General features: G+C 42.2%; 1 protein-coding gene across 1 annotated transcript in view; it reads left to right on the forward strand.

Moving 5' to 3' along the window:
- The window catches only part of CDK15 (cyclin dependent kinase 15), a 93,270-nt gene that overhangs the window by 67,754 nt on the left and 6,954 nt on the right, over positions 1–18,562 (forward strand). The window contains exons 11-12 of the mRNA XM_037849684.1: positions 5,575–5,623; positions 11,515–11,654. Coding sequence (XP_037705612.1) covers positions 5,575–5,623; positions 11,515–11,654 — 189 coding nt within the window. The remainder of the gene's footprint in view (positions 1–5,574; positions 5,624–11,514; positions 11,655–18,562) is intronic.

An 18,562-nucleotide genomic window follows, 5' to 3' on the forward strand; every position in this document is an offset into this window, starting at 1 on the left:
GACAGACGAAGATCAGATTGAGAAGTGCTTTATAATCACATAAGAATTTGGACTTTGACCTGTGAACAAAGAGAAGGAATTGGTTGATATTTAGCAGGGAAGTGATATGGCAGGATTTGAATTTTAGAAAAATTGCTTGGAAGGCTTTGTGTAGAATTGAATTAGAGACAGGGGAACCCAGAGGCAATGTGGTGATGTTCCAGATTTGAGAAGACAAATGGAAATCTCAACTAGAGTGGTGGCAATGGAGAAAGAGAGGAGGGACAAATCTAAAAAAGCACCTAAAGGTGTAGTCAATGGGAAATAGTGTCTGATTACTTATAAGTTGTAAAGGAGAAATCTGTCTCCAGGGGTGACAGAATGCTAGCATCATTCACTGGGATAAGAAATAAAAGGAGAAGGAACAGAGTTGCGGAGAAGGCAATGAGTGTAAAGTTTGAACATTTTGAGATAGAGATATCCCTGGGACGACCAAGTGGAGATGTCTAAAAAACAATTAGAATGGCAAGCCTGTGATTACAAGAGTCCTAAAAATATAGAACTGGAAGTCAGCTGCTTAGCATGGTTAAAGCCCTGGGTGTGATTTAGATTGCCTAGGGAGAAAGAACTTTGGAGGAACAGTGCTGAAAGAGCAGGCAGAGGAAAAGAAGCCCTTGGAGGCTGGGAATAACAGCCACAGAGACTGGAGAAGAGTGGGAGATAATAATACCATGGAAATCCATTGAACCTAAGCTCATACCATGGAAATCCAGTGAACCTAAGCTCCTGGGGGAGGAGAGGAGGTACCATATCTGGGTATTCCCAGTGCTGAGCACAATGCCCATATGTAGTCGCCTTTAAATCTCTGTAGAGACTAGAGAGGAGTGGTAAATGTTGTCAAATGATGTGACATTGGTGTGTCATATCATCAAATATGATCAACACTGATAAGTGTGGTCAAGCTATAGCTCAAAAATCATTTGTGGAGGGTGGGCAGAAATCAAACACGGTGCTTCCCCGGGGAGAAGGATTCCCTCCAGGAGAGGCCTGGCCTCTCCTTCCTCGACAGACATCATTACCTCAGAAACAGGCTTCAGAGGATGTGAATTTTTCTCAGAATTCACAGAAAGTTTTAGCACAGGGTTAGAACACCGATAAGCTACAAATGTGAGTTGGAGCACCAGGCTCCAGTGCTAAGGAGCAGCCTCAGTGAGGGCACAGGCTTTCAGCATCCTGACAATGCCCAACCAGGATCCAATGTCCGGTAATGCAGAGCACCAGAAGAGCCAAGATTTTACCTCTTGCACCGAAGACGAAGGAAGCTTCCAGGCTAGCTACCTGAGAGGAAGAGTGAAGCAAGCAGCAGTGAGGGCAATGAGTATGTGTTTGAGGTGGGGGATGAGTTGGAGGTAGAAGAAGAGTAGCTACAGATTTTTGCAGTCAGTTTTAAAGTTACTGCTTGAGATAGCTAAATAAAGCTAGCCGCATTATCAACTATTTAAATATATGGTATCTCAAGAATGCATTGTATTAGGGAAATTCCAGAGGCGTAGTTCAGTAGACCACATTATAAGATAACCCTAGGGTGACTGTGGCAAGACTATAGTAACCAGAAAATGTTTTACCTTGAGCTAAGACTCAAAATGGTCCTTGGTGATGTTTTATCAATCAATCAACAAATCTCTGTTGACTAAGGTTGCCACACTTGAATCAGTTGTGCAATGAGATTTACTAAACATTTATCACAACTGGATTATTTTACTAAGGTTGTGATAGTTCTGCTGCACTTTAATTTTACTTCGTTTAGTTTAGACATTGTAATGATCAGCCATTTTGGTTTCTTTTTGGAACTTACTTTGCCTTTCCTGCCTCGAATTCCAATTGAACTCAAATAGGATACACTTTTAAAGAGAACAGCAGAGGGAGGAGATAGAGAAAAATCTGGTCTAATGATTCACTATAATCTTTGTAGGGAGAAGGGAAAGAAGCTAGGTCCAGACCTATTATTTTTAGAGGCTATTGAAACCGGAGAAACAGACTCATCTTGAAATAATGCTGTGTAAAATGCCTAACTGTTTGTAGATCATTCTCACATTGTTAGCTAGAAACTTAACTATGGGGAAAAAAATCAATGTGAGAGGCAAGGTCACCCAGCATCAGGTTATCTGCAAAAGAGTGGGTGGGTTAGCCACAAACAGGCACTGGGCCTTGGCTCTGCTTCTCGATGTTTCTCTGGCTGACCCTGAACCCATTAATCCCTCTCTCTCAGCTAAAGTAGCTACAAAATGGATGTAAGAAAGTCAGGCACAGTCAGTCTACACATGACGCGAACCCCAAGTAGACGATGTCGTTACTCCTGGGTAAACTCTTGCAGGTCGTCCTTTCCTAGTACAATTTATGAGAACTGACTTTGTCCCCTTGTCATGCTTCTTCTCCCACATCCTTTACCAGTGTATTAAGTATGTGTCTGATACTATGTTCTGCAATTTTATATACATGGATTAATTGAATTTTCACAACAGCCTCACATGAGTTATTATACATGAGGAAATGAGTCTCAGAGAGGTGTGTGGTAAGTTGCTAGTAAGTGGTAGATGGCTGCCTCTTTGCTAGACCAGTGGTCTTCAGCCTTAGAAACATCTGGAAAGCATTAAAAAACAACAATAACAACAACTAACCAATGCCTGGACCCTCCCCAGACTAGTTAAATCAGACTCTCTGGGGGGTGGAGCCAGGGCTTCCTTGATTTTAAAAGCTCCCCAGTGATGCTAATATGCAGCCTGGGTTAAGAATCTCTGCATTAGACTCTGCCGCCTCTCCAAAATGAGAAGTAAAAACAAGAAAGAAAAAGGAAGAGGGATGAGACTAACATTTATGGAGTCCCTACTACATGCCAAGTACTTAACCTTAATTAATCATCCTAGCACCTGAAAAATTATTCCCATTGCACAGATTTGGAAACTTCTCAGTTAGCCAGAAAGGTTAAGGAATTTCCCCCAAAGTTGCAGAGCTCATAAGTGACAGAAAGGAGATTGGAGCCTAGGCTTGTGTTCATGGTATTACACCACCCAGCTAAGGTCCAGGCCTCAGGCCCACACTGAGGACTCAAAAGAAATCAAGCCAGCTTGTAAGCACTCAAGCTTGAAGCAGGTTAGAATTTTAATGATCACAAGAGCAAGTTAATGTTTTGGAGGAGAGCAACAAGTCGGAAATACCTAGAGAGGAGAGACAGACATCAGACAAGGGAAAGAGGCAGAAAGGAAGGAGACAAAGGGTAAGGAAATACCTTGTGCTCACTATCCTAATTTCTCACAGCAATACTATGCTGTGGGAACTATAATTGTCCCCCTTCTGCAGATGGGAACACTGAGGCCCAGTGAAGTTAAGCAGTGCCCCCAGGTCACACAGCTGGTAGGTACAGAGCAGACATCCAAACTCCAGGCCTAGAGGCCTGGATGCCTAACCACACGCTGTTCACACTGCCCATCACAGCTCAAAGGAAGAGAAAGAGGAAGAAGAGGCATGTAGGATGTATGTTGTTTAAGGTTCAGAAGCGGGCCCTTTACATTCCTGTTCCCGCTGAATCGCTTCAGCGCCCTTGCTAGGTGAGTATCAATTTGGGTTGAGGAGCTGAGTCTCACCGAGGTGAAAGTATCTCAGGTAAGGTCACAGTTTCGAAACTGAAGCAGCAGAGTGGTATTCAAACCCCAATTCAGCTGACTGCAAACCCGTGCTCTTCCTACTGTTCCATGAGAAGGACAACACTAAAATTAGTAATAGACAGCAAATGTCTATTTGCCTTGCTCAGACTTTTGGCTTCTCTCCTAGCTTTGAGCTGTCTGATACAGTAGGTCAAAAAAATACAGCATGTGAGCTCTAAGAAGGGAAAAACAGAAAATGGGAGAGGATTGAAAGGAAGTTCATTTAGGTTTTTTTTGGAAATTGGGACATGAAAGAGAGGAAATATTTTTATTTTTTTGGCCAGGGAAAAACTGTAAATAGGCAAGCCCCTTTGTGAAATAAACCTGTGAGGAAAAGAAACAGGCAGTATCTAAGAAAGTGGTTTGGAGATAAACATACTAAAGAAATACTAGGTATTCTTATCTTTACTGTTTTTTGTTTTTTGTTTTTTTTTATTTAAGCACAATCATACTGAACAGAGTAAATAGCCTGTATATACAAGTGCTTCCCTCAGTGCCCACCTGGGACTATAAAATGCAGCAGAGTGGTTCATTTTCCACTGGCTCTGACCTTGAAAACTCAGCTTAAATGACTTCCTTTGATCACTCCAGTTCCTCTGCTACTCTTAGCACCATAAATTCAATTTTTAATTGAACTTACTTTCAGAGTTAGAAAAGTAATATATGCTTTCTATTAAAAAAATAAATCAATTCAAGAAAATAGGCATGGAAGGAAAAAGGGTACGCCCCCATAACCGCTATCAACAACATGCTGCACGGCCTTCCAGATCTTTCTATTTACACATGCAAACATGAATATGTGTCAGTTCTATCAAAATCATTTCTGTCCAACTATAATTAAATTCTTTGCTGTGATAAACAGTGTTGGTTTATTCAATCCTGTTGACACTGAAAGAAGAGGTCTTTTAAAACCAAAGCAATTACATTTCAAGCTCAAGAAGGGCATAATGCAGAAATATCATTTGTATGTGTGTGGTTTGTTTTCTATTCAAGAAGTTGTAGGTTTACAGAAAAATCATGCATAAAATATCGAGTTCCCATATAACACCCTTTTGTTAACACCTTGCATTAATGTGGTACGTTTGTTGCAATTCATGAAAGAACATTTTAATAATTGTACTATTAACTATGAGAGTTGAAATAATCCTTTCTCAATGTGGAAAGGGGAGTAGATGGGATTGGATAAGGAGCACTACCCCCCAAATTTTTGTTTCCCCCGTAGCTCCTCTTATTGTCCTCACACAGAGTAAGCATTCAATTAATATTTCTTGAATGAATGAGAAATTGTCCCATTCATGGTGGTTTTATTTTGATTTAAATAGTGTCAATATCAAGGATAAGGGAAACACATTTTCAAATGTAAATGTTATAGAGTGCATCAAAAAAAATTACAGTTTTTATTATCCTCAGTTTTGGATTGTTCAAATTCATTTTATTCAAATTCATTGAGATTATTCTCTTCCATTTTTATCACAAGTGATATATAAAATCACTTTTTTAATGTCACCACTACTTTTCATCACTTATAAGACTTTTGAGACTTTGCCCTATCATCTGTCACATGACTTCTCATGCGTATACTCTTTGTTCTCCCAAATGAATTGTAAGCTCTGCAAGGGTGGGGAAGCGTCTTTGATTTTCTTTTGTGTACTCCACGGCATTTGGTCCATGCTCTGCACACAGTAGATGTTAAATAAATGTTTGTTGACTTTCCTGAAAATTGTAACATTTCATAGAATTATAAAACCTGAGAGTGAGAAGCAACCTCATTTGCCTACCTGCCTGACACTTGAATTCTCTTTACCTCATGCCACGGAGGGCATTTAGAATTTAATATTTTGGCAACAGTATTTTTGGTTTTTTTTTTTTTTAATGCTTCTCTCTGTATTTCCAGAATGGTTCCTGCTGCCTAAGACCCAAAGCCTTCAGATGGTCTGGAACAGGTAAGTGCTTTGGGAAGCTTATCATTTTGTCATTTAGCAAGGTTGAAGAGACATTCCCCTGGACCTCTGTCCACTGAGCAATCAGCCCCTGAGCATCTCAGTCTGGGGGCTCCAAGCCCCAGGAAGATGCATCCAAGAGAGCAGGGAGCCACCCGTGAATCTGTTAGTTTTTCTCTATGAACCATTTTACTTTCAGTGAGTTTGGTCAATAAAGCTGTTTTGTGCCCCTCCACCATGCCCCAGGCCCTGAGAGCGAGGGAGTGTTGGCCTGCAAGAAAACCTAGTGGGTTTATTATTCTCTGACACAGAGAAACCAAATAACATTATTGACTGGCTATTGGAGGGGGGGCAGCTTGATTCATGGAGGTCATGCTTTCCCAGGCCCTCTCGACGCAGTCTCGGCTCAGACCAGGGCAGACTTTTATTACCAGCTTTCAACAAATCCCCGGTTTCTTTTGCAAAGTAAAACAGATAATAGAGACATTCCTGGAATAGTTAGCTACCTAAGCTGTGCCAGGCAACCTCAGGGCTAAGAAGAACTCAGTGTTTTCGGACAATGACCAATTACAATAATCAGTATTATTTGATCTGAGAGTAATTAGCTGAGGCTCTGTTCTTTTTGCTTCAGTGAGGAGGCAAAAAGGGCAGTGAGCAAAACATCAGAGACAGTGGAAACGAGCTCAAATGTCAAAGAAAAACACACTCTCGCAGGTGGGGAGAAGTGGAAGAGTGTTTCACCTGCCAAGATCCTAAATGAACATTTGAACATTGTTCTTCCTTGAATATGTGGTATAGTTTAAACTAACCAAATTTTGTTTGATTCTCCACACTTGCTATTCACATGCTTTTAAAAAGCTTCCAAGTAGAGTGAATATCAAGGTACAAATAGTAAAGTAGGTGAGGAACAAGAGTATGGCTATCAAAGGATCTTTTACTGGGAGGGCCAGTCTCCCCAGGATGTCTGCACACTCCACTCTTATTTTCAAAAGCACTGTACAACCTGAAACTCCCCATTATTTTGGGGACAGATTCCTGGGGAACTAGATCATTTCATTCAAGATGTGCAAACTTTCTCTTGCATGCATAGCCGGGTTCCCTAACACCTGGCTGGAGGTATTTGGAGTTGAGCACTGTCCTGTGTCTTGCTTTTATTTTGCTGTTGCCTTCCACACCCGCCAACTACCTTAATACTCTTTGCTGCTGCTGCTGTTAAATATGCCACCAGCACCCTGGTATTGCCCCACTGGTCTTTCCTTCTCGGGAGCAGGACTTCAACTCACTGAAAATTCCACTACTAACCTGACCATAAACAGCACCTACCACCCCTTGCTCCCAGTGATGCCTATTCGCCTTTGCTCAGTCTTTTGGATTCTCTCTGCTCAGATCCTCAAAACAAGGAGTTATGCCTATAGCCAAGCTGTCTAACACAGTAGCCGCTAGTCACACATGGCTATTTAAATTTGGCATGGTTTCTCCAATGTTGTTTCTTCCTAGTGTTGGATGTAATTCTTATTGTGGGAGTCCACTTTGTTACTAAACCCATAGCATTTAAAAAACATCCATTCTACCCCTGCCCTTTTCCTCTTTCTAGAGACCGAGGGGAAAAAACAAATACCCCAATGAGCTCAGAATGGCCTGTCCTTTCCTATACCATGAAGGTTGCTGGTAGCCATGAGGTGGGAAATTTTTGTACTCAGAGAAAGGATGTGCTTAGAAATCAAGCCTGTTGCCTCAGGCCCCTGAGAACCAACAGATTTTAGATGTGTTGAGTGACGAGTTAGTAGATGGTGCCTTACACAATCACAAAGCCTGATTTTCTTTCTTTCTTTCGTTCTTTCTTTTCTTTCTTTTTTTTTTTATGCTTGTGTTTCTATTCTGGACTTCTAAAAATTAAATGTAGATGCCCTTGCACCCAACACATCTCTTAGGATCAATGTACAATTCTTATTCTTTTTAGAACTTTTACAAGCATTGGGGCCTGTGACAATTCAGGTCAGCTGGGATGGATTTATCTTCCTTGCCCTCAGGGACAGGCACTCTCCTGTGCTGCTGGAGGACCTGAAAATTGGTACAACTCTTCTGGCTGATGGCATGAATTGAAAACTTTAACATATTATATATCTTTCAACCTAGGAATTCCAATTCTAAAAATGTATCCTAAGGAAATAATTGCACAAATACACAAAGAATTCTCTTTGAGGATATTCGCCACAGCATGATTTTAATAGTACCCTCTCCCTCCAACAAGAAAGGAAACAAATAATGGCCTGGCGATGTAAATCACAGTATGCCTATATAATGGAATGTTATGCAGCCATTAAAATTATGGCCTAGGAGTATATTCAGAGTCACTGGGAAGATGATGAAGATAGTGAAGTGGGAAAACATGTAATAACATCATATAATATGATCCCATTTTTTTTGTAAAACAAAAAAATACGTCTGAGTTAAAATAAAGAAAGGATTGAAAAACAAAACAAAACCAAACAAACACCAAAGCAATGGTGATTATCTTTCAGGGAAGGAGTAATCTGAGTGATGAGAGTTTTGATTTTCTTTCTCTGCATTTTCTAAGTTGTCTACAATAAGTATGTATTATTTTGGCAGTGGAATGCTTCCCATTTCTGGAAATGTTACTGGGAAGAGTGATGTACCACAGGGTTCTTTGTTTCTTAACAGAGCCTCATTAGTTAGGTGGGTAGGTTCTTCTAATCCTGTAAGATACTCCTGATCTGTTTTTTAGCTAACATCACAAACCTGACCAATAATATTTATTAACATTTGGCCTGTATGGAAAAGTGCTGGTAGGCAAATTAACGTTTTTGATTTTCAGTTTCATGACAACTTTTATTTCCAAAGTAGGGGTTGTAACCAACATGTGAAGCATTGTTCTAGAGGAGTTAGAAGTGGCAAGTCTAGAAAGTGAAGGCAGCGGAGAACAAGCAAGATGGTAGATGGCAGAAAGAAGCAGAATGATACAAACATGGAAGCTGTCAGTAAATCAACGTTTGTGCTCAAAGAAGCAACATTTGTATTCGGGGGGGGGAGGGGTGGGAGCCTCTTTTTTCAGTTCCCAGATAAGAGTGTAATATGCTAGTAGCAAGGGGGAGATTATTAGAATGCTCACCAAAGACCTGGGCCTGGTGGCCCTACCAGTGCCGCTAGTAAAGGGTTATGTTCAGGAGAGCATGGATTTGGCTTTTTCATAAAAGAAGGAGCCTTTATCTTGGAGTTTAGAGTCCATGAAACTGGAAAAGGTCCTGAAACCACTAAAAAGCCTTGGTATGACCTTTGGGAGGTTAGTTAGTTGAAGTGAAAAGTTTTTTAAAAAGTCCTCATAAGCTCCATCAGCCCTTCTTGGCTTCCCCTGATTTCCTTTTAGTCTAACTAAAAACACTATGCATGCCATGCTGTCGTAGGTCTAAAACAGGTTCCCTGGCCTTCCTTATACAATCATATTGCAGCTCCTAAGCCCCTTCTATAGAGCAGTTCTAGAGCCACCTTTGTTATGGCAGATAGGAGTGTGCTGAGAGGATAAATCACTGATTGGGGTGGGAGTGCGGAGATGGAAGCTGACAGATACATTGCTCTCCTACCACCACCACCCACCACTGCCCCCCACAGAAATTCATGTTTAGCAAGAGAGCCAGTAGGACTGCAGAAAATGGGTTCAGGCCCCAATTTGGCCCCCTTCCCCACACCACTCACTAGTATGGGTGAACTGGCTAACATTTTTTTCACAGGATCTTCCCTGGATCTCTTTTCAGACTGATACGAGGCTCTAGTATTTTGTACTATCTTCCCCTCTCCAAAACCCCATTTCATGTGCCCCCAAAATCTGTCCCTTGAGCTAATTAGTAGGCTCATACCCCAGGTTCTCTCTCTCTTAACTGGCCAGGAAAACAGGACTGAGGATATACACATTTTTTCCTCAAAAGTCTATAAAACAATTACTTCTGCCTTTGAGAGTAAAGTTATCTGTTTGTAAAAACAGTTTTACGTTGTGGGAATTAGGCACTTGAAATTCCCTGTGTAAATCATATGCAAAAATTAGGCAAATTTCAACATCAGGCCAGGGCATCCAGCATCACGGAAATCACCGTCCCTGGAAAGGAGAAGGGTATCTGCTTTTTCTCACTTCAAGTTTTTGTTTGTTTGTTTTGTTTCCTTGGGGGTTTTTTGGTTGTTGTTTGGGGCTTTATAGCTTTTTAAATGTCTTTCAAAATGGGTTGGGCACCAAGTGTCTTTTCCAGATAGACCAAAGAGGGATACGCTATCATGGGGGTACAGAAGTTTTCCCCAAGCCGATCATAGTGCTTGGGCTCACTAGATGGAGAAGGTAACCAGATTTGCTTGTCTGGGGTCTGCTTTTGATCATGAAGTTTCCTAGATCTCCACCTAGCTTAATTGTTAAAACACCACTCCCAAAGGAGACATTGTAGAGGTCCTCAAACGTGGAAGGTTTATCTGCAAGATCTTCCAACACCTTTGCTAAGGAGTCCAGCATCTCTTCCGCCAATCTCTCCTAGGTGGTCTCTCCATCGAGGAGTTGGCCAGGCCATGCGAAGCCGGGCATCCAGCCTGGGCCGGGGTATGAGGCCAACGGCAGCATAGTACATGAGCATCCGTGTCTTACTACATTTTTACATGTATCGGTTGTTAAGTAAGCCCATCCATTTTTGCTTATTTGGGGATTTGCTTGGGTGTTTCATGGCCTGCAACTTATTTCTGAATGTCAGCTATCAGTCCTGGGGTTAATTGCCTCCTGGGATCTGCCAAGTTTTCTCTCATATGGCTTTCTACTTGTAAACCTGTCTGGGGGCTGTAGAGGTGGGTGTACTTAAATGATTGGCACTAGATTAGCCTATACTTTCAAACCCTATAAATGGAAAGCATGAAGACCCACTCACTGCGCCTGCCACCCACTAGTTTCATATCAGGCCCTGGACAGTCTGATGGACAGTCAACTGGCCTTATTCCCTCCTTTCAACTCACTCTTCTTCCTCCCACCCAGGGCCTGTGTGAGCACCTGTGATGTCTGTCTCTCCCCTTCCCCCAATCCTTCAGACTCAGCTCAAATGCCACTTCCTTAGGAAAGCCTTCCCTACCACCTCCTTCCATTCTAGGCCAAGTATGCAGGACTTTTTCAACTCCCATACTAGACCATAAGCTGCCAGAAGGCAGAGTCTCTAACTGTATCCCCCAGGACTGACCTCCTACTAGCACACAGTAGTTGCTCAATAAATGCATTTACTCTTCTCCAAGTGTATAACTCACTTGAGAATTTCTCCCTATTGTTATTTGGGTACTTAATTACCTCTCTTCTTATGCTCCATCTCAGGGAAAACAAAAAGAACCCTGAGGGATGAGCTTCAGAAACACTGTAAATAGGGATATTTTCCACACAGGCATCACCCTCCAGAATTGCTTTCCCCCTTCACCACCCTTATCCCCCACCCCCACCCCCGCTCCCACCTCCACCCCAGGATTCTATGCTGGTGGCCCTTGGAGTTCAGAGCCTGAAGCATATTTTCAATCGGGCCTCTCGGCTTGGGACTGCCATGTCCCTCAAAGAAGACTACTTTATTACATATTTCTGCTTCTATAATTATAATTGTGTCCTCTATGTGTACATGGTGCCCAGAGAAACGGTAAGGGGCTGGGAACCAAATGATAGGATGCTGAGATTTTTCTCCTTCATCTTAGTAACAGGACAGGTCAGAGTTTTAGTGTGGGGTTCCTTTCCTACTTGCCATCAACTTTAGTAATTCCTGAAAATTCTGCCTGAAACAAACCATCTCCTTTTCTTTCCTTTCCTTTTCTTTGTTTCCTCTTTGTTTTTCAGAGGAGAGGCCTCTGGAGAAACTAAATTTTTCTCTCCCACTTTCCAGGTTGGGCAAGCTTCCTGAAGCTGAAGACCTGGCCTCCCAGATGCTGAAAGGCTTTCCTCGAGACCGGGTCTCTGCCCAAGAGGCACTTGTTCATGATTATTTCAGTGCCTTGCCATCCCAGCTGCACCAGCTTCCTGATGGTAAGGGTGTGTGTGTGTGTGTGTGTGTGTGTGTGTGTGTATCTGTTTTCTTTCAACACTGGACAATCATAGAATTCACAACCACAAGTGAAGTTAGACAACACTTTGCCTGGGAGAAGCAAGTTGGGACCCAATCTTGCCTGATTTTTCATGAGATTCTCCAAAACCCTAAAGCACTGGTGGGGAGAGATTACAAAGACCTCCTTGTAATATTCCAAACATTTCCCATACACACACTTACACTTAGAAATTGGAAGAGATGAAAGTTGCCTCCGAGTTGTTTATTTTAGCTAGCATCTGCCAGAAGAAGCAAAACCAAAGTTTCTAACAACCCCCTTCTCTTTCCATAGAGTAAGATGATAGGCGACATGGATATGTCCTGGGAGCAAAGCTAGGCCTTTCTTGATTGGTAATGTGATGCTGCAGAGGGTAGTCCTGGAGTGGGGCCCGGGGGGAAGAGGAGTGTCCTCCCCGGCTGGACGCCCGCTGGAAACAGTTACCCTGAAGTCAGCCTTTACTGCTTGGACCTGAAGTCATCCTCCAAACCTGACATCTGCAGAGGGGTCCTGTGATTGGAACGTGCCTCATGTTTCTCAGAATGTGACTAGGAAGGGCCACGCAGAGGGTGTGGGCAGTGTGGTCCGGCCTGGTGGGGGGTGGGGGCGATGCTTGGGGGGTGCTGTTCTTTGGGAACATCCACCATTCAACTGGAAACAGTTTTTAGAAGTGCTAAACCCCAGAAAAGAAAACTAAGAAGGAGGGATCTAAGGGCTCAGCTGGGGAAGAGTGTGTTGGGATAGGAGTGAGGGAGGAAACGGGGATGGGCTTGGGTCACAGGCTGCCCACAAGTCCCAGGGTTTGTGACACAGCCTTGTGGCATCTAGGACCTTGTCCTGCCATAGTCCAAAGCCCTTTGTTTGGGAGTCCTTGAGGTATTTTATTATTAAAGTGAGTCATTTACGATCTCCAAAAATAACCATAATCACATAGCTGAGATTAACATCTTACTTAACCCTGTAAAAGGAGTCAGTCATCAATATTTATTACGTTGCCATTAAGTGTCAAGAACATATTAAGTGCCATAAAAAGTTGAGGGGAAAAAGAGACTTGTCCTTAGCCTCAGAGATCTTACAGTGTGGGAGGAAAAGAAGGCTAAGAAGAGGAAACAGAGCACCCCCGTACACATATTAACACAAATCATACCCAAACAACTGAAGTCTGTGCCTAATCGGCTGCAGATGTTCTAAGAATTTGTGTGTACTGAGGTCAATTCTTTGGAGGGACTAGAATAATTCAAGTGAGATGGATTAGACTAGAGGTGAATCTGGAGTGGAATTTGGAAGGAGGGGAGGAACATGGTTTGGCATATGGATGAAATAAAGACATTCCAGGCAGCCCCACAGTTCTGCTCTCTTCCTGGCACCTCTGCCCAGGCTCCAGTTCCATTGCCTCCCCCACTCCCATCCCAACACCCTCTTCCCAGTCTGAGCCTTAGATCCCCCTTCTTAGCTTTCTTCTCAAGCTTGGGACTTCTAACTCTACCACTTCATGCAAATGAATATGCTGGTACATATACACACACGCACACATGCACAGCCTTCTCTGCACTTAAAGAAACTTCCCCAATGGACCCTCCTCCAGGATCTATTTTTCTAGGTGCCTAGAACCTCTGGGGATCTTCAAAGTTTTCTGGGCACCAGATTTTCCTTGACGAAGGGTAATTAGGAAGAAACAATCACTGTCCAAGCCGTTGCTAGAAACTTTGGTTTTTGATTCTTTCTGGCAGATCCGAAGCAAATCCACCAACAGAGAGGCTCTGGTGCCTGGATGTCTAAATGTGCATGCACGTGCGTGTGTGTGTGAAGGCGTGAGAAAGAGAGGAAGAGAGAAAGATCTGTATTCCTTCTCTGTGCACCCAGCCACAGAGCCCAAATCTACTTTGACACTTTTAGAAAAATGAAAAGATGGAATCTTGCAGGAGCCTGCCTGAGCTGGTGGGGAGACACGGAGCGTTCACAGCAGGAGGGAAGTTGACTTTTCTTTATACATATAGGGGTTTTTCCATGCAGAGTTTAAATTATGCCTGATAAAAGGAGTTTCGTGGATGTTTCAGTTCTTTCAAATTCTCCTGGCTTCCTCCCAATTAAATGAGGTTTGTCAAAGCCACGGGGCTCTGCCGCTGCTGCCGCAGCCGACAAGCACTTCCTGCAGCGACATCTCGAATCCCTGAGGGAGAAGATGAAAGGGCTGGCTCCAAGAGACAGGGGAAGGGGGAGTGGGACTGTGTGTGGGGGTGCGTGTGGAAATAGGTACAGAGACAGACCAACAGTTGGGGTGCAGGACAAGTAGACAGGGAAAGCAAAGCTACCAGGAAAATTGGAAAGAAAAATAGAAGAGAGAAGCAGGTGGGGCCAGTTTAGGCACCTCCATGACAGTGACCCTTACCAAGGGCACATTATCAAATAAGGGATGCATTCCCTTGGCTTGGCAGTGCCAGCCTGCCTTTCAATGCCCCTGGCAATGAACCTTTATTAAGAGCCTTCTGTGCAGACAGGGAGCACCACAGGGTTATCACAGCTCCTGACCTGCAGGGACACAGAATCTCCATCTCTGCAGTTGGCTGCCACAGGCATAAGAAACATGCAAAAAATAAGACATGTTCTTATGAGTGGTTTGTAAGCAGAGTTTCTCTGCCATAATTACGCAAGGAATTTTGCTCTCTGGTGGCATTTCAGTATGAAATCATTTAGGGGCTTATATTTATATCATTTTATTATTTGGGTTTTATTCCGGTTTCAGGATAACAGAGAAGTCACTTTAAAATATATTCTGTTTCCCCTTTGATCTGGAATATGCCAGCTCATATTGTCTGCCTTCTAAAGAAGACAATTAAACATGAAACCTGTGGATGGGAAATACATGGAGAGTGGAAGGACAGTCTAAATCCCAGTAGAAGAGTGACACAGATATTCCCCACAGAATGAAAGAACTGCTCCCGTCATCTATATCAGTTTTCATGAAGCTGACATCTTCTGTTCAATGCTTTCTCTACATTGGGGCAGTAAGTTTATAGCCAGAGGAAATTTATCAGGGGGTTACTTGCCATGAAAACCCAGGAATTCCAGGATTAGTTCCCTTTTAGAGAGCACACAAGTGGAGAAGCATGAATATTAGAATGGCAAGCACATGGGAACTTCTGCCAAGCTCTGACATTTTCCCTTATTGACTTTTGAACACCTGAAGAAACATTTGTTGAAGGAGGAATTATTGGTAGTCTCTCTCAAAACACACCCAACAGCAAGCTAATTGCTTTTTCAGATGGCCAGGGAGCCGTTCTTCCCACTCGTACACAGGCTAACGGCCACACTTGTAGCCCTCATGGCCAAGCCAGCAGTTCAGGATGTCAGCTGGGGCAGCTAAGACCTAAAATTAGGCTCTTGGCAACTCTCTAATCTTAGCTGCAGTCTCAGCTTCTTCGTTTAAGTCCGTTTGCCCTCAGCATGAACTTGGGCTCTGGGAAAGGAGCACTGTTTTAAGATTTGGGGGTGGTGGGGCTAGAAAATCATTAGGTGGCCCCTTCTAGAAACTGGCTCTGCTCCTTTCTTGCAGAGAGCCTTCCAAACGTTACCCTAGGAAAGTTAAGACTGATTTTGGAGCCTAGCCAACTTGGACCACAGACACTGATCCACAGAAGTATTTTTAATCTGGAGCAGTAAATGCCACGTGATTTAGGAGTCTGGTCTTTAAGCCATGGTCCTTGATCGTCAGGACTTCAAAGGCTCTCTCTGTGGATTGGTCCCACTTTGCTTTCCAAATCCCAGGCTTGAGTCTCTCCCATTCCTTCCTGGACTAAATATCCTTTAAAACAGGTTTCAGCATCTTAGGGGAAAAAAATCCTAAAACTTTAAAGTTTGCAATTGTTTCACAAGTATTTTTGTAAAAGCAATGTACTGCAGGCTGCGTTGTCATCATATATACTTGTAGGGATGGAGGAAGAGATGGAATTTACCTCTGCCATTAGTCACCCCATCCCAGGAGCTGCACTCTGGAAGCTCTTCAATGTGTCCCTCTCATATTGTCCCATTAAAATCGGATTAAATTTTTGCTTTGCTCCAGTAAAAGAACATCAGGACCTCTTTTAATACTATTTCTTTACGTATACTTGAAGAACTATATGATATCACTTTCCAATGCTCACTTCTCTAGGCTGAATTCCTTTAACTTTTTTTTTTATTTTCACATATAGACTCTCTTTCTCCCACTGTTTAATCATTTTGTTTCATTGTTCTGTTCTGAACCTGTTCTAGTTCTTTTGCTCATCTCTGAAACCATGGACCTAGCAAAGACTCAGTTTCCTACCCCAGTGGGAGAATTCTGTCCCTGAGTGTCACTTGGGTGTGAGATTGTGAGGGACTCAAAAATGAATTAGTCATGGACCCTGTCCTCAGAGAGCTTACAATCCTTAATGAGACAAGTATACTAACAGCTGCAGATCAAGTAAACATGTGAAATGCTCTGGCATTCAGGGGAGGCAAGATTAAGTCCAGCTGGGGGGATAAGGAGGCCTTTGTGAGTGGGTCTTGAAAGATGATGGGATGTGGATGGTTGGAGAAGGTCATTCCAGGGAGAGGAATGTCATCCTCCTCTTAATACAGTCTTAATACAGTCTCACATCAGTCTGAAGCTTCTTTTTCATAACAACAGCACATTGCTGACTTCTATACCCTGATAGTTTTTATCCTTCTGTATATTCTGGCAACAATTTAAAGATTCTTTAACATGTACTAATGAAGCTTAGTTTAGCTTTGAATTGTATTCTTTCACCTGATTGCAAACCTATTCTGTTCATTGCCTTTACTGTCTAGTCTATTTGGAGTTTAGCCAGAATATTCTGTCATTCCACAAGGCCAGGTTTGGGGGGTTGGGGGTGTTGGGAAAGAGGGAAGGGAGGTTCTAAGCCAGGTCTCTTGACACAGTGCTGCTTCGTGGAATTTGTAATCTCACTCAGACACTCTCTCCACCCTTTAAATCCTCTACCAATCAATACTGCTCAGTCAGATGCAAGTTAGGAAGTGTCTTTCTTCACCTTCTATGCCCAAAGTTGTCCTCAATCTATTCCCATACGTTAGTGGAGATGTTGGATTGAGAGATGTTTTGTGGTGTTGCTAGGAGAAGTCTGGGTAAAACATGTCCCTCAAACCTGGTAAGCCTTTATGTTATTTATGCTTGTTAGCATCATGGGCTGAAAGAGCTTCCAAGTAAAGATAAACCATTCAGGGTATAGTTAGAGAGACCCTTTGAGTGGGAAGGGACCTTAGCAACTAGCTATTCCATACCTTCATTATAGGAGAGGCACTGACACCCAGGAAAGAGTAACAGTAGCATCTATGAAGTTTATATAATTTCTCCTTCGGTCCTTATACTAAATAGTGAGGCTGGAATTGTTACCCTTATATAGAAGACTGGGAAATTGGGACTCAGAGAGGGTAAGTAAATTGCTCGAAGTCACACAGCTGGTAAGCAGTAGAGTCAAGATTTTTCACATCAGACTCCTTTCCACTACTCATTTCTGCTTGCTAAAGATCACAGGGGAACTTAGTGACAAAACCAGAATTAGAACCAAGTCTCTTGACCCTCAGTCCTTTCCCTTTTTACTGTTTCATACTTGACAGTCTACCCAGAAAAGATTCCACATGTACCCCTGCAGCATATTTGATATCTCACAATTAAGAGGGCTCAGTTTTATGTTTAATAGAGACCCAAACCCCCGAATGTCCAATGTCTCTTCCTCAATGCCATTTTTTCTTAGTTTCTGTGTTTTTGTTGTTGTTTTTGTTTTTGTGATAATATATACAATAACCCTTGGGTTTTAGGATTTCTTCCTCAACGGTGGATATTGTTTTTCTTTCACTCTAGCTCATTCAGTTTTCTAAGAGAAACACGAGGAGTCCAGCGGAAAATTGGGCAAAGACGTAAAATAGCAATTTACACAAGAGGAAACAAAAAGAGCATACCAACATATAGGATAAATAGACAGGCTTACTAGTGATTAAAAAAATACAAATAAGTGATAAATTAGCTCTTTTTTCCTTTTACTCTTTGACTTTCAGTGCTGATGAGGTTGTGGCAAAATGATACTCTGCTGATGTGGCGTAACCTTTTATAGGCAACCTTTGGAAAGCAGTATGGCATGCATATCAGGGGCTGTAAAAATGGTCATACCCTTCAACCCTGTAATTTTGTTCCTGGAAATTATCCAAAGAAATTGAACAGAAACAACACAAAATAAAACAAACAAGCAAACAAGACACTTAGATGTATGCCTATAACCTTTTAAAATAAGAATCTTAATATTCAACACTGGAGAACCAAGTGGACAAATGTTGTTATACTGACCCTGCATATAGTATGTGTAACCATTTTAAATAATAATTATCAGGAGCGTGTGATAATATCAAAGTGTTAAGCTATGAAATGAGCTAAGAGAAAATAGATTACAAAATTGCATAATATAATGTAACTATGCAAATATATTATGCATATGAACAAAACTGAAAGGTAACATACAAAAATAAAAATACTCTTCTAGTATAGTAAGATTATGGGAGATTTTTTTCCTTTAAAGATGTTTTCTTTAACGTTAGTGTTATATTATCTTTATAGTTAAAAAAATAAAATGAGAAAAATGGTGCAGGGAGTCAGAGCTCTGGACTGGGAGTTAAAAGACTCACGTTTTCTTCTTTTATTCAACTTAAACATATGTCATTGACCTTTGTAAGCCTCAGTCTCTTTATCTGCACAATGGGTTAACAGTAGTTCCCTTTACCCCATACTGGCAGAATGTTTATTTTATAAAGCTTTTAACTCACTAAATGCAAGGGTTCATATAAATGCAGACCTGTGAGAGT

Source organism: Choloepus didactylus, chromosome 9 (genome assembly GCF_015220235.1).
Source record: "Choloepus didactylus isolate mChoDid1 chromosome 9, mChoDid1.pri, whole genome shotgun sequence".
Lineage (NCBI taxonomy): Eukaryota > Metazoa > Chordata > Mammalia > Pilosa > Megalonychidae > Choloepus > Choloepus didactylus.